The 13,045-nt window shown below is 41.8% G+C and overlaps 1 protein-coding gene across 30 annotated transcripts in view; it reads left to right on the top strand.

Moving 5' to 3' along the window:
* Positions 1-13,045, top strand: part of LOC119128997 (receptor-type tyrosine-protein phosphatase delta-like) — a 116,645-nt gene that overhangs the window by 64,259 nt on the left and 39,341 nt on the right. For all 30 annotated transcript variants that reach the window (XM_037262025.1, XM_037262008.1, XM_037261989.1 and 27 more), the window contains 3 exons: positions 566-715; positions 9,587-9,732; positions 10,769-10,910. In XM_037262025.1, coding sequence (XP_037117920.1) covers positions 631-715; positions 9,587-9,732; positions 10,769-10,910 — 373 coding nt within the window. In that variant the 5' untranslated portion in view covers positions 566-630. The remainder of the gene's footprint in view (positions 1-565; positions 716-9,586; positions 9,733-10,768; positions 10,911-13,045) is intronic.

Here is a 13,045-nt window from a genome sequence, read left to right as displayed (position 1 = left end):
CGGCATTGAGACGTTTAAATATGTGATGCAAGAAAAAAAGATATGGTCACGGCAACATGGAATAAGGACGGCTGATGAAAAGGATGATTAAAAAAAAAAGCAGATCTTGTTTCGAGTTTGAAGAAGCAATAAAGAAAATAAAGAACGTAATCTGTCTCCTTGCCATCGTGCATCCCCTCCCACTCTGTTCCTTTTTATCAATCACATTGTTTCTTATATTCTTATACGGCAAACAAACCCAGCGCCGACAAATTGAAGATTTTTCCGAGCTGCATGAGTGATGTTTTGAAGCAGAATGTTGCTTGTCGGTTGAAGTTCAGCGGATATTTTGCACATGCACATGGAGAGGCGTGCACACACCTCGAGCAATGTAAGGTCCTGAGACAGTACGAAAAGGAAGAAGGCAGCTGCATAACTGGAGTGTGAGGCCTGGAGGGAAATCACACATTTTCGAAAATGTGTGTGTGTGTATATGCGTGTACGTGCTCCCTTTATACGTCCAAATTTAAGCTTTCTAAAACAATCCTAATGAGTGCATTCTCTTCTTTGTGTCTCTCCCACGCAGGTTGTGAGGACTTGTCTCCATCGTCCTGTTGTACAGTGAGGCAGTGAGCTCACGGAGGATACAGCATGCATGTGTCGAAATATCCAACAATGCACTCTGCCAGTCCGGGTCTGATCCTCCTCAGTTTCCTTTTCCTCGCCGATGCTGACTGTGAGTGCATTCACGACACACTCCTAATGTTGGCTCGAGGATGCCGCCTGTCAAAAAATGCATATGTATGAATCTGGCCTTTATTTTTTTCTGATATTGCATCTGCACCATTCAAGTGTGTGTTTATCTGTACGTGTTGGCAAGCTGGCTTGATGCGAGGCCAGCTGTTTTTGTCCAGCCCCGGTATGACTTGGCATGGATAGTCAGAACACATATGGCAGATCAGATAATTTCGCCGCCGCTTGTGTTATTGCGTTGCGACTGTGACTATGGCAAATATGCTCATGTACGACCAACATGCTTTTTTTTTTTTTGCTTAGGCAATGTAGTTATTAGTTTCATGCATGTTTCCATGTTCAAATATTAGAATGTGATGTTTACATGCAAACTCAAGTTATTCATCTTTCAGGGCAAAACAAAAACCTCAAATTTGATAATCTGCCAATTTCCTTGTCTCTAATTTTACATACACTTCATTTTAAAATTATGGTTAAAATATGAAGTGTCATTAGCTTAAGGTTTCCAGAGAGAGTGTTAATAGAAAATTATTTAAAATTTGTAAACACTCTTTCTTTTCTTTAAAAATAATCCAAACCAAAGTTTCCAAATCCATTCCCTGAAATGAGTACACCAGTATTCTGTAAAGTACAAGTGTAACAAGCCGAAAGCAATCATAAAAAGAGATGCACTGCTTGAAAACATGCATTGCCTCCAGGCGACGCTTTGGTAGACACGATGTCACAATGTCAGGTTGAAAATTAGCTGTGAGGTTCCTCTCTCGTAACATTAGCCATGAGACAGATTGACTGATTTGGGTTGAAACCGCGGATGAAAAATTGCCATGACCAAGTGAGGGACTCTTAAAAGATGTAATATAAATAGAAGGACAAAGATGGATGATGAGAAGACAGTTTGGGAAGAGAGAAATGGATGAGTGAACACCTGGGAATTATCTTTGGCATCAGGAATGATTGTGTCTACAGGTTCTGTTTGTGTAAATAAACCACAGGATGATAGTGACAGCTAAGCACACAAACGTTGTGGTTTGTTCAAATTAAAGGCAGTCTAGTTTTAAATTTGTGCTGAATCCAATTTGGATTATTTGGTTTAATGTTGGAAATTTGTGTGTTCAATGTATAAAATACGTATAGTGCAATTCCATTTCTGAAATCAATAATGAATCGCAAATAAGTATTTATTGTATGCAATTTAGTTCATCGCCATTGGAAGTGGCAAAATGATTTGTTCCGCCCGAATCAGATTTTTTTCGTGTCCGTGAAAACAGTGCATCCGATCATAATTTTAATCCGAACTCTGATCGGATGAAAGAAATTTTCTCCAGTGTTAGAATTGCACGGTCAGGCGGAGCACAGTAAAAGCACACCCATCAACAAGATGTCTTGTTTTCCTCTCAGCCGTCTGCCCTTTTAGTCCCATGTGTAAATTGCCAGGTCGGCCCGTAACGGTCCAATCATCCATCGAAACGATGATGGTCCCAGACTTCCTTCGTGAGGGCTGGAGGAGAAGCATTTGTACTTAGTCTCCTTTTCTTTCCCTCTCATTCGCCTTGACTTTCTTCACTGCTCCATACTGGCTTCATGTCACATCCTCATAATGTACTGAGATAGGAAGAGCAGAGACTTGGGGCTTTCTCTCATCTCTTTAATCTCACTGTGTGTGACGTGTAATGCCTCCTTTAATATCAACAGCCGAGGCTCTGAGGCTGGCTTGAGAGTTGAGGCATAGACTGTCATTACTGGAATGCTTGTGTTGACAAGTTTTGGAAATGTTAAACACTCTGTGACAAAATGTAAATACAAGCTGTGTAGGATCTTAATCTTTTGCTCACCTTTGCGAGCGCCGTCACATTCTCGGTACACGAGCCACACTCGTATATTCTCTTGGGCTAAGGGTATTAAGATGCAATCAGATGGAAGTGCATCCCGTGGAAACATTGCATGACACTGCACCATATGTGTGCACCAATTGCATGTTGGAATGCAGCTATACTTTTGTCCCCGCCCTTTACACATTTAGTAATTTTACTTTGCCTTTTTCACTTCCCCCCACGTTTTGGATTTCTCCGTGTATTTGCCGGCGCATGTATGCAAATGTCATCTATCTGGTGGATTAAGAGTAATGCCCTGATCCCGTCGCAAACTAGGCCACTGCACCATGTACGTGGCGAGATGCCCTTTGTGCGAAACGCCATCTCTCCGTCTGTCGTTCAGGATACAATGGACACACATTGTTATTTCTTCTCACCCTATTCTGTGTCACAAACAACCTGTTGTGCCACTGTCGGCTGGAACTACGACAGAAAGAAAAAAAAACTAAAAATGTTCCCTTTCAAGTATATATTGCCGAGTTATTTTGGCCCCTTTGCAAGTAGACTCCAAAGGCTAAAAGTGGAAACAAATTTGTATAGTCAAAAATTGAATGCCAGCTGCACAAGTAAACATACCGCAGACTTTTTATATGTTAGGTCACATCAGGACTTGAACCAGCCACTTTCTTTACCCCAAACTATCCGTTTCTACATTATTTGTATTATATATAAATATAACTACAGCTTCTATTATATGCTCTATGTTTTCTACAACAACCATACCAATACCAAAATACAGTTTTGCACTCATAGTGGCAGATTGAGCTGTCAACGTTCAAGCAGACAACCAGTAGACTATGACGCGATGGTTGACCGGGAGCTGCAAGGTTTCGGGGTCAGTTGTCCACAGTGACTGAACCATTACCTGTCAAAGCTGAGGAGCCCTCGAGTGAAACAGCAAATAATAGCCGCTTTGACAGGAGACTTATGAGGTGGCCTGTGAGTTTGTGACGCTCTTATCCCTAAAGCACTTTGTTCAGTGGTCTGATTTAGAAAATGTGTTTTTTGGACTACAGAACAATTATGTGGCTCCATTTCAAGACAAAAAAAAATCATATAGGAGTCTCAAATAAAATTGTATAGGTCATGTTTTAAGTACATTTTTAAATATTTTAAAAGCCAATAAGTGTACATATAGATTATACTACCGCTGATATTTCATTAATCAAATGATCAACCAAATGCATCGGCATGTCAATACTCTCGCTTGTCATTTTTAATGACATATGATTGAGTTCCAGTGAGTATGTTTGGAGTATTCCATACATGAACACGTATAGCCTTTCCAGTAGACACAAGATTAGATTGCAATAAGTATCTTGTTACATGCAAGCGTCCTCTTGGCTGATAGATAAAGACCATCGGGGTCACACAGATCACAGGGTCCTGCCCTCGGGGATTAGATGAATGCCCATGTTTGAGCTATCTTTCTGTGATTGAGGTGTATTGCACATTTCTGATACAGACAATACATACAATGCAATAAATATACCAAACCAAGAAATCTTGTTTTTAATTAATGATAATCAAAATGCTGTGTTTTGTATCATAGTATGGATGTCATTGCTACTTTAGACCTTAACCCTAATCCTATTTCACTTTTATATGTAACATAATCGACAACAGTTTGCCGTAATTGTCTATCTTGATGAGAATTTCTGAACTCATTTGGCATTTATTTTGTTTGTTTGTTTTTCGTAGATGGCCCAGAGGGTAAAACTGACAGCCTGGACAGAACAGTCCATGTTGAGAACTTGAACATAAATATTTAAAAGATGTTTGAGCAAAGTTGCTGTGTCTGCTTGCAGCTAACATTGGCGTGCATTCAGCCATGAGTAAAAGGAACTGACTGATGCTAGCTCACGGTTATCTTAGCAGGTGCACCTTTCTGTGCAGAGCCCCGCTAAGCGTTAGCTTAGCTTAGTCGGGGCGCCTGTGTGTGAGTAATGCGCTCTGACCACAAACTCCTCTGTTCTTCTTTATGGGAAGCCACCAGTGACCCAATAAAGTTGTGTACCCAGCAGGCCAGCCCATGTGCTTCTAATGACCTATGTAGTGGAAAAGAAAACCCCATTTGATTAATTCCTCCCCTTTAGTTTCTAACAAATTAACCCTGATTAATTTGGCACTAGCCAGACCCAGGGGCAGTTACAGCGGCATGCTAATTAGTACATGGACATTACTACCAGCAGTAGCGGGGTTGTGTTATTTATACCATTGTTAATGTGATTATTGCTACGTCAACTGGAAGTTGTACAAGTATGCGTGCAAACAAGCAGATACATTTGAAGCTAATTGTGTTCAAAAGTATTCTGCGTTTTTTTGAGACACAGCAAAATTCACAGTCCAATATCTTTCGTTTAAAATGTATCAAAAATTCGAACAAATTTCCTAGCAGTTACTTGTATATGAATTTATTTTCACTGCCTAAATGGAATGTTTTGACAAATGTTTTTCAGTGCATTTACCACTGCTCGGGGACAATATTTGTCTCTCCCTGTTTAATGGCTTCAGCCATCCAATTTCATTTCTAGGACGAATGCAAGCAGCTGATAATTTGCTCTTAATGTGTCGGCTTGATGTTAATATGTTACGCTTCTGGCTAGCCTCCCGCCCACTCTTGAGGCCCGCTATCATGGCCATGGCTCCAGCTCCACTTTTGGCCTCATTCCTCAACTTGTCTGACAAGCCTGACTCACTTCTCATTTGCGGAGTCATCCGCTAACCGCCCACCACCACATGCAGCCCAGTGCAGCGGGATCTTCCCTGGCAAGGCTTCTAAATGACTCATTACATGCTTAACGATCGACGAGAACACACACGTACAAACGTGGGGCGAAGGCACAGATGCTTGGCAAGTTGCACTTGCATCTAAAGCAGACTTTTCAGATGGAATCATAACATCCATCGCAGAGGCATAACAAGTCCCAAATGCTAGTTAACTTCCACTTAAAAGGGAAACAAGGATCTTGTCCAAGCATGAGGATGTGCCTGGTATCGACCTGATCAGGAAGTTCAATAACCAATTACCCCCCCCTCGTCCTCTGAGATGCATGAGAATTAAATGCTTGACTATATTCTCCAAAGTGAAAAGTTCTAATGTTCAATTTGTAGCTTTGTTACAAACCTGATCAGGCAGCTTGGGTCGATTTTACGCTACTGTCTCTCCCAGGGAGTGAGTATTCTTTGATTTTAGAATAATGCATTGATTGGCAGGTCCTTGGTAGTGACACTTGTGCATCTGGCCTGGGATTTATTTACTCCTAATACGGCGCTCACCCCCCTCCACCCATACATGACCGGCAATCAGACCAGTCTGCCTAAGTCAGTAGGGGTCGGCTAGAATTCTAATTACCAAGTGGCATGTCTGGCCCTTCGTCTATCAAAGTTCTTCACCCATCTGTCAGATGATCCATGTTCCTCTTCTTAACCATGTCTGGGTCGAGGGCGAAGCAGTCTAATAAGGGATTCCCAGAAGGATGCCTGGCCACCTTGTCCAATTCCGCCGAGAGGACACTAGGGCAGCCTCAACAAATAGTCTCTGCGACGTGTTTTCATTTTCTGCTCGGTGGACATGGCCGGAACACCTCACCAGGGAGGCATCCAGAAGTTATAACCCCAATAGAACCCTACCAGGAACCACTGGGCAAACTCCCGAATGGCCTGCCTCGTCTACCAGCCGTGTTCCAACAAATACTGCGGCATGAATATTTCCATAGGAAGCTCCCGCCTATGGTCCGCCTTTTTTCACTTACCTTTATCTTCATGTTCTTGTATATCACACACACCATGCAGGTTTTCTGCTTCTATCTGCAACTCCCAAGTCGTGGCCCTTTGGGATAAGAAAGTATTTTTCAGCTACATTATCTTTGTACACATTGCCCTTAGCTTAAATTAATCTTGTTCTTGGTCTTTTTAGAAGCGCTACAATGCGGAACCTTTATCGTCCCTGCGCAGTGTGCAGGTTATCTCACGGAGGGTTTATCCAAATGTTACATTTGTCACAGTTTACTGAATTAGAAAACAGAAAAACAGCTATAAGGAAGACACAGCCACATCACATTGTACTCAGCTTTCATGCAGTGGCTGTTTTTTTTGTTTAGCTACTTACAAGGAAAGAGCAAATGAAGATATATCCTCAATGATGAATTGTCAGTTGTCAATTGCGTAACGTAAGGAATCGAGTAAATGAGGCGGACAGTTTTGGATCATTTTTAAAGCGAAAAAACAATCTAAAAAAAATTACAGTACTTGTATTTGGCCTTAAATTCAGTAGTAGTAGCAAATGAGAAGTTTCTACCTTGGGATCAAGGTTTACACACATTTTAACTTAAAAAAGTTGTCCAGTGTAAGGCGCTGACTCTGTAATCCCTGCCATCTGCTGTGTAGATCAGATCCCACTATATGCCGACCTTTATGTAGGCCATCCTGCCTCCAGCAGAACATTGAGCACATACAAAAATACACACATGCGCACACACACACGCGGAGAGGGGAAGATTGGCACCGTCTAATTCCATCTAAATCTCTTGCTGCGGTACCACTCAGTAATTTCCCCCTCATTTCCATCTTGGGTCAAACCGAGGAGATAGATTATCACTGCGAAACCTCGAACTTCCTCTTTCAAGTTTTGGCTTGTCATGCCAACCACTCATTTGACATGGTTGAAAAATACGGTAAATTCCATCACTGGGCTTGAGACGTGATCGCTTACAGATTGGGAGAAAAAGACGATAAGTGATGTGAAATGAAGACGATGGTAAACAAAGAGTGGGGTGGAGGGAAGTGAAATTGGAAGGCTGAATTGAGACAAGAGAAGAGCATACGGTTGCACACCCCCTCCCCTCATTAAGTCAGTCAGTGTGACAGGAGGACTTACATAACACCCCAGAGATGGAGGGAGGAGATGAAGAAAGAGTAACGAGGAGGAGGATGAAAGAGGTAGCAGCTGCAGAGCAGGGAAGACATGATAGGGCGGATGAAGAATCGAGTGCACACTCTTGGAAAAGCAACCTTTGAGGGGAGGAGAGACTCAAACAATCACATGAGCTTGAGTATTTGAATGAAGGCAAGTGGGATGAGGGATAAAAAAAATGAAGTGAAAGATCTGCCGTTCTTTTTAGTCTGCCTCGACTGGCTTTACACTTTTCATTTGTTTTGCGGGGGAGAGATTAGCAAGAGGATTAAGAGGGCGAGTCTACCGCTCCTCATCCTTTCGCTTCTCCCTCGTTCGGTACCTCTCAGATGGGAGCGTGCACATTTGCTCACTGGCTCGTGCGTCCCGGGAAATTAATGCACAGTTTGCGCGCCGGCTACGCTGCTCGGGGCTGCAGCTAACTATTTTTTCTTTTGTTTTTGCCCAACCGAGTCAATCTGTTGTTTGAGATGAGTCTGTAAATTTTGAATTAGAGATGGATTGGGCAGTTTCTTGAAACCCGGCGTGGTGGCTTAATGGTGCTTGTATAATGACAGAATTGAGAATATCATACTGGAAAAAATGGGCTTGTGTTGCTAGGAACTGCACTAGTGTTACAGCAACCACACTGAGTCTGTGTATCGCTTTCCAAATGCCCAAAAAAATAATAATTTCAGCAACACTAAAATCTACAACCATACCGTGTATTTGGTTTGCCCTGATGCTTTTCGAAATAGACGTTTAAAGTGATGAAATGGGTGTTAGTAAAAGATGAAAACCAAAATAGTATTACAAATTAAATTTTAAAAAAATCGTCATTTTGGACTAATCCACATCCAAAATCATCAACCACAAACCATCTGAGTTATGATAAATCAAATAGTTTATGCTTAAGCCAGCATTCATATGCATGAACTTTGCAGCAATGTTGCATGTTTAGTAGGCGTGAGCAATCAACTATGCTTTTATTTCCGCAAATCAAGCCCATAGTTTTCCATGTCACTTTTTGAGAAAAAATTATGAACAAAAATTGAGCATCCTCGTCTTGCTATGCTAGCTGTAAACAGCAATTGGCTGCAAGTTCAATAGCTGACTCTGAAGCAGATGACTGAGCAGTCGTCATTTTCCTCCTTCCTTGTCTGGTTTGCCACTTGGAGTAGCCAGACGCTCTCCGCCTTGACTCTCCTCTCCATCTGTCTCGCTCATCTCTCCCTTTATCGCAGCCATTCTCCCATTCTGTCCCCCCCATGCTTCCAACACTCTCTGCGAAGCTTAGCCACTCTGCCTCCTTCCTTTTGAAACAGCAAAAAGCAATTCCTCTCCCTTTGTCAGGGCAGTTGGCACTAAGCCCTTAAGTAGGGATTTTCTGGTTTGGCGGGAATGCCATTAGGCGAGCGGCCGATGACGTGCCGTGACTGACGTGCCGAATCTTTCTGATGTCGTGATGTCACAATCCCGCCAAGGCAGTGGTTATGATATTGTTGGCGTCCCTCGAATGAGGAGGCTTTAGTGGTCATGTCAGAAGTAAGTCTTCATAAATCCTTTATGGCACAGAAATATTAAGCTTCTTTGGTGGTGCCGAGGCAAAGAGAAGAACATGGCGGAACACAGTGGAACGTCAACGCAGAAAAATAAATAAGACACTTGCAGAAACGGGCCACACGCTTTCGTTAGCGGTCGTAGGGGAACTGCCGGAATCAGTTTACACTCTTAAAACATTGACAATTTCCAACTATTTTAATGACTCATGGGATCTTTCACATCTGAAGAAGTGGGACTGACTGAATCATCGCATGCGCCGATTTAAATGGCCTTCATCTCTCTTTTTATTAGCGCAGTCGTTCAGTAAGTGCTGCAGATGCGCAAATGAAAGATTATTGCAGTACATCAGTAGTATGTCGGTATATTTGGTGCCTGAGTGCATTTTAAAAATACAATAATCCACTAAAGGATGCAGCTATGTGTAAATACGTTCGGTGTGGTAATGCATACCGTGTTGCATAAATCAAAACTGCCCTCGTTAGATCACACACTCGTGTTGACTTTTTCCATGTTTCTTTTCACACAGCCCCTCCACGATTTACCCGAACCCCAGAAGACCAAACAGGAGTCCAAGGCGGCGTGGCATCGTTCGTGTGCCAGGCCGCCGGCGAGCCGCAGCCCAAGATTGTGTGGAACAAGAAAGGCAAAAAAGTCAGCAATCAGAGATTTGAGGTATGAGCCCAAGGCCCTAAGCATTGACATTTTCTTTGTATTTCATCCAACGAGAACAATATTGCTCAAAATGCTGTAGGTGTTTTTTTTTTTTCATGAAGAAGAAAAGTTAATTTTGTTTGCTTTGGAATAAAATGGAGATTGGTGATAAATCCTTTTTGATTTGACAGAAGCTAGACTTGGCAGTTCATTGAGACTTTTAGCTTTTTCAAAACTATTTAGAATAGCACGTTCTGCCAACAGACCCCTTCAAAAAGTGTTTAACAATGACCCATACAGTTAAATATACAGAACTTCCTTAGTGACTCCTGCACGATTTAATGAGATCCAATAATACTGTACAAAAGCGGTTTTAAAAAAAATCAGTCTTATACTGGTCTGATATTCATTTATTTTATTTTTTTTATTTTTTAAAGAACACTGTCGTACTCTTTCGCTTTGGTTGACAGTCTGTGGGATTCAGAAATGATTATTAGTTTCCCACAGGCTTTAACCTTAGCTTCCCTTGCAAGTCAACCTCAGAAGGACATGCTGAATCCGCCTCTCTCAGTGTCACTCAGAGGTCAAGGCGCTTTCGAAGCATGATAAGTCTATTTACCTCCCTTCTATCAACTTGGTTGTGATTGAAAGACAGAGATGTTTTCTTTTTTAATCAGGAATACAGAACCCGAGCCTATAGTGTTGAGCTTGTCCTGTTCATTGGGAGTAACTGCGGGGATGTTTGATTTATTGGATTACAGTCAGCGAAAGCTTTCTGAGAATTCAAAATCCTGATCTCTCACATAGCATGCACTAATCATATTCAAGGGTATTTTAATCCAAGTACAGTCCACCAAAAGGTATTATAAATCTCGTACACATTGTATGAAAATGACATTGGAGATTTTTTAACTTCTTTAGTCATTACGCTCGGGCCAAAGTTGGTTGGCATAAATCTTGGCGCTCGAGAAATGCAAAATGTATTTCCAGGCTGGTCGAAACGCTTGACATGTCCCAACTACGACTTATCCAACATCATATGTTATCTTTTACGCAGGTGATTGAATTTGACGACGGGTCTGGCTCAGTCCTGAGAATCCAGCCTCTCCGGACCCCCAGAGATGAGGCTATTTACGAATGCCACGCCTCTAACTCGGCAGGAGAGCTCACGTCCTCCACCCGGCTAAGCGTGCTAAGAGGTCAGTGCCATCACACAAACCAGCTGACTTCGCCTCCATTTTCCAAACACAACATTCTAAATCCAAAGGCTTTTATTTCTTCTAACGTAACCCACATCCCTCACCTGGACCTTACTTAGAATTCAGACTATAGCGAGTTATACTTTTCATTTCCCTTCTTGTACTCATAGATTGTAAATTAGAAATATTAATGCTGACAAAGCTGAAAGCTCGGAAGAGGGGGTTTCTTTAGAAGTCAATAAGTGTGTAAAGGCTGCACTCGGTGCTTTTGTTAGTGTTAGCAGCAGTCCATTAATGCAGATGGTGATGTTAGTGTTAGTGGAGTCCATTAGGAGAACATTATGCACCGGTAGTCGGAAGCTCAAGAGTGTCTTCGCGAGTGAAGCCGCTCAAGTGTGGATAATCACACCGGCTGCCTTTATAGTCCGCGCTTATGGGGGGGAAAGGACGAGCGGCCTATTGTTTCTATCCTCTCATCTCTCGCTTTTCTTCCTCAAGTACTATCCACAGAATCTACGTATGTTTTTTTTTTTTTTTTTTTATCTGAACGGCTCTTACCTTGCTTTACTCTGATCTCTCGCTCCACATGCTCTTCCACACAACATCTAAATTATTCACGTCAGATGGCTCTTTGCATCTTGTGTGTATGTGCGACCACTGACGCATGCACATCTGCGTCATGTTCCCCATCAAGGGAACGCGTCCCCTCTTCTTCTGCACAGTAACTGCTCAATCACGTTTACGCACACCCACAAGCGCAAATGATTATCCTCGGTCAAAGTTATGTTAGTTGTTTTTTGTTGTTGTTGTTGTTTTGGGTGAAGCCACATGGGAACTGCTAATTGCCCAAAACGTCAGCACCGTCACACACGCACACACAGAGGCACAGATGTGTCAGTCATGTGAGCCCACCCTATGTCCAGCGATGAAGTGTCTGACAGGAGGGTGGTAATGCTAAGGTCAGCCGGCTTAATTATTGAGGATTAACACCAGTCCAGTCCAGAAATCTTGGCCTTCCGTAATGGCTGTGATTGGCAAAGGCTGAAATAATAATGGAGAGCAGTAGGATGCCCTTGTAGAGTATTTATTTATAAAGTCTGCATGTTGCAGACTGCTGCAAGAACATATCAAATGGAATCCTAAAGGAAGTGTTCAAAATTGCAAAATTAATTTATTTTTGTTTGCTGAAATCCAACTGAAATTTATTTATAGAATACTTTCAAAACAACTATGGCCGCATACAAAGTGTATAAATTTAATTAATAAAACAAAAACAGTCAACGCCTAAATTGATGGCTGGCTAAGTCCAGGTTCGTTATGTTCATTCATTCATTCATTCATTCATCATGAATAAATAACTGATGAAAGAGCTTCAAAATGAGCTTCAAAATGTTTTAACCGTTCTTCCATCGTCACCTAGTGACACACCCAGAAAATTAAAACAAAACAAAAAAAAAGGGCTTTTTAATACGGTACAGTCAAATGAGGCTTATGATCAAAATACACACTTTTTTTTTTTACATGAGTCAAGGTTTCTATTCACAATCAAACTCTGAAATATGTTGTAATCTAATTAATGACAAGATTGGAAGACTCCAATTTCTACTCAACATTGTCAGCGATCCGGTAGTAAAATATTTCAACTTGCCACGTGTAACTTGACAAGTCAAATATATTGGAATGACCTTTGTACCGCGTATTGTAAATTCAACAGTCCCTCCTAAGATCTTTCAATCCCGTGGGCGTGCTAAGATGTCAAAGACAAATTCAACATCATGAAGTATTGCTCTTGTCAAACTTATTGAGATGAAATTTGATAATCAGGTGTTTATTTTATTGCAGCAACCCACCCACATGGCGTTTAAGGTGTCATGAATGGTCAACACAGTCAGGAGAACGTATTACACTTGGGCCCTTCTGAAGCTTTTGTTTCTACACTGGCTGTTTTTCATTTTTATAGTTGACAAATGTAGCGAGCAAATGTGCGCACATTTCATTTTGGATCTCCTATAAAGCAGATGCAGCAGTTTGCGAAGCAGTTCCCATGACTGTGAGACTGGCTTTGCCTATGAGCTGTGAAATTATCTGGACTAAGCTCAGTGGAAACACTCGAACGAGAGCACATCCAAATGAAA

Source organism: Syngnathus acus, chromosome 1 (genome assembly GCF_901709675.1).
Source record: "Syngnathus acus chromosome 1, fSynAcu1.2, whole genome shotgun sequence".
Taxonomy (NCBI): domain Eukaryota; kingdom Metazoa; phylum Chordata; class Actinopteri; order Syngnathiformes; family Syngnathidae; genus Syngnathus; species Syngnathus acus.
The sequence above is the reverse complement of the archived record's forward strand: the minus strand, read 5'-3'. Positions and strand labels throughout refer to the sequence as shown.